At 25.2% G+C, this 3,247-nt stretch overlaps 2 protein-coding genes across 4 annotated transcripts in view; one reads left to right on the top strand and one right to left on the bottom strand.

Moving 5' to 3' along the window:
- The window catches only part of LOC102681421 (DDB1- and CUL4-associated factor 11), a 22,867-nt gene that overhangs the window by 6,458 nt on the left and 13,162 nt on the right, over positions 1-3,247 (top strand). The window lies entirely within an intron of this gene.
- Positions 1-3,247, bottom strand: part of LOC102681732 (SCY1-like protein 2) — a 12,759-nt gene that overhangs the window by 1,304 nt on the left and 8,208 nt on the right. Inside the window, exons 18-19 of one of the 3 annotated variants that reach the window (XM_006615491.2) lie at positions 3,132-3,247; positions 2,034-2,217 (exon numbers count right to left, since the gene is read on the bottom strand). The exon at positions 3,132-3,247 is cut by the window's right edge and continues 2 nt beyond it. In XM_006615491.2, coding sequence (XP_006615554.1) covers positions 3,146-3,247 — 102 coding nt within the window. In that variant the 3' untranslated portion in view covers positions 2,034-2,217; positions 3,132-3,145. Of the gene's footprint in view, positions 1-2,033; positions 2,218-3,131 lie in introns of those variants that run through there. The other 2 variants (XR_004150477.1, XM_031510355.1) reach the window with 2 other exon arrangements.

Here is a 3,247-nt window from a genome sequence, read left to right on the forward strand (position 1 = left end):
GCAAAGTAATTTTGATATTCATATTCCATTTCGGTATTCCATTCTCTCTATCAACACACAACTTATACATAAATATTTCTAATTCTATATAACACGTCTTACCTTTCAAATATTTCTTATATGTATATATTCTTTTATCATAAGTGGACATAATATATGTATATGCAATTGACATTAAATTTATTTTCTTTTAAAATCACTCATTGTCATTTCTTTCGATTGATTGATCTTCAATCAGAAAAATAAATAATTTTGATCATATTGTGTTCTCTCGAAATTATCATTTCCCTTTCTTTCTCTTTCTTTTTCTAGATTTAGACATTTAGAGAAAAGAATAAAAAATCTGAGATAATTATTTATATTACAATTGACTTGGAATTATACATACATATCAATACATATTTTATTGCAAAAATGCATGAATAGAAATTTAGAAAAAATAATAGAAAGAGATGGAAAAAGAAAAAAGCGTTTTAATTTCATTAATTGTTCATAAAAGTTAGATATATATATATATTTACAAATTATTCGTATGATATGATATATATATATGTAACCTCATTTTATCATATACATGTAAATATATACAGTTAGTCACGAAATCTTTATTCTTTATACATTATCTTGTAAGAAAATTCATTTAATTCGAAATTCCCGATTTTAATTAAAATGTATTTATTATAATATTATATCTAATTTCTTTTTTGATGAAAAATTTCTTTGAATATTCCTTTCTGAAATCAACTCTTAAACTATATATTATTGCTATTATTCTTTCATTTTTTCGAATATAATTTTATCTGAGAGTATCTGGATGATAATGCACAAAATTTAAACATTTTAATAATATAATAATAATTTAAAATTTTCTATTTTGTAAAAATAGATAAAAAAATAAAAGATACAATACTTTAAAAATTGATTTAATCTTCTTAATAAAAAAATTATGTTATATATTTCATACAAAATAGAATTATTATTTCGATAAAACAAACAAATTTGTTAATTGAACTCACGTTGAAAACTTTCGTGACTGACTGTATACATGCACGTGTAGTCGACGTTGAGTTAAAATAATAAAACTTAATGCGAGAATAAATATGAGAAGTCGTTTCTCTTTTTCTCTTTTCGATACAAAATACGTACATATATTCCCATTTTCCTATTATATATTGCGTTACTTTCATTTATTATTCAATTCATGAATTCGTTGCAAATTGTTCCATAGATTACACGTGCAATTACAGATGGTACACGTGTGCATGTATTTTTATACACGTCCATATTTTATTGGAATCTTGAATAATGACACAGATAATATAACTAATGTAATTTTTATGAGGTTAGGCCACTTTAAAAGGTCTGAAGTCGTTTGATTTCTTTACAAGAAATCAAAGTCCGTGCTCATTTATAGAAGTGATCTTCACCGACGTTCTCAGGTCCAATTTATTATATATGTAAATAAGTGTAGTGGAATATATCTTAAAGACAAAAGTTATTTGTATATATATGTTCAGTGCCATTCCTGATTGGATGCTCTAGATATCTCTGGATAGCCAAAACCAACTAGATTATTTATTTTATATAAAATTTTGACTAATAATTATATATTTTATATAAAAAAATATTGGTAGAAATTTAGATTTGTTGTTAAATAATTGACAAATTTGCATTAAAGAAAAGTAAGTAATGTAAATTTGTGGCGAAATCAATTTCTTTTACTTTCATTAAACAGAATACTAATAGTTTTTTTTCACGTACTAGTTTTATATTTATATTTATGATATATTTATTTCATTTAATGTAAATAAAAATTAAAAAAAATATTTCTTTTGCACGATAATTGTTTATAATTATTCATATATAAATATAAAAGTAAACATTGCATATCAAATTCACATAATAAATAATAATGGAATTAAGGACGGCGATATTATTTTTATATCTTTATATATTTATAGATTTAGGAACGGCACTGCATACGTTATCTACGATTAGATATGTAGCAGTGTAGCAATAATAAACGAAACAAATTACCATTTTATCGTTAACAGGAGATGGTTATAAAATTATTTTTTTTCGTTCCTCTATGTCTCCTTTCGTAGCACGGACGGTAACCAATTGTTCCTTACGTTGTTAATTTTAATGTAAATATCCTACGAAACTTGATCGTCGACGAAAGATTTAACCATCGAATTGTTTATTGAAGAATTGATACTGTAATGGAACGAAAAATATAGTTACAACTATTGATTATTAAATAGATGAAGAATAATATGTAATACAGATCGAACGATTGATCGATCAATCTAATTTTTCTTCGTCAATTGACGAAAAATCATTGAATATACGTGCACATGAAAAAAATAGCTGCGAAGCAATTAATATTTAAACATATTGATCCATATATATATATTCTACTATTATTAATTTTAAAACATCCTATCTAGCGCTTTTTTTTTATTTTTAAATACATATTGAGATATTTTAAATTTTGTCGTGTCTTTTAACTTTTGAATTAAAAGATCTTACAATCCTTTTCAAGGATTTAAAATTTTTAAATTTACAAAGTCTAGTTTTACAATATCTAATCTATTCTTTTTAAAGAAAATAATAAAAATTTTAATTTTCATCTCAAATTGTTAGATAGGATATTTTATTTAAGAAGCAGTATTGTAAAAAAAATTGAACGAACTAGTATATAAAATAGATGCAAATAACAAGAGAAAGGTGGGAAGGAATATAAGCAAGAAAGAGAGAGAGAGAAAAAGAGAGAGAAAGAGAAGCTGGGAAAAGGCAGGATAAGCAAGGACCGCCTTTTGCTATGAAAAAAAAAAAAAAAAATATATATATATCTTTGCTCAAAAAATTATTCAAAATATAATTTAAATTTTGTTCTAATCGTTATAAAGCGAAAATCTAAAATACGTTGATATGTGTGTTTTCCTTTTCTTTCCTTTGCATTTCGTTCATTTTGTCTTCTTTTTTTTTTTTTATTTTCGAAAAAAAGAAAAACACATCGTCGCGAGCGATATTTAAAAAATCGTATCTCACTAAGAAAAATTCCATATCGTTAAAGAGAAAGAAAAGAGAGCATCGGCGACTTTGGATAAGCTAGTGAATATCCTTACACTGTGACGGAGGGTCAGTGGAAAGACTGTCCCGGTAGCTGGAGTAATGGAGAAAGTGTTGGTGGTTGTGGTGGTGGTTGTGGTGGTGGTGGTGGTGGTGGTGGTAGTCCATTGAG

This window comes from Apis dorsata, unplaced genomic scaffold (assembly GCF_000469605.1).
Source record: "Apis dorsata unplaced genomic scaffold, Apis dorsata 1.3 scaffold_223, whole genome shotgun sequence".
Taxonomy (NCBI): domain Eukaryota; kingdom Metazoa; phylum Arthropoda; class Insecta; order Hymenoptera; family Apidae; genus Apis; species Apis dorsata.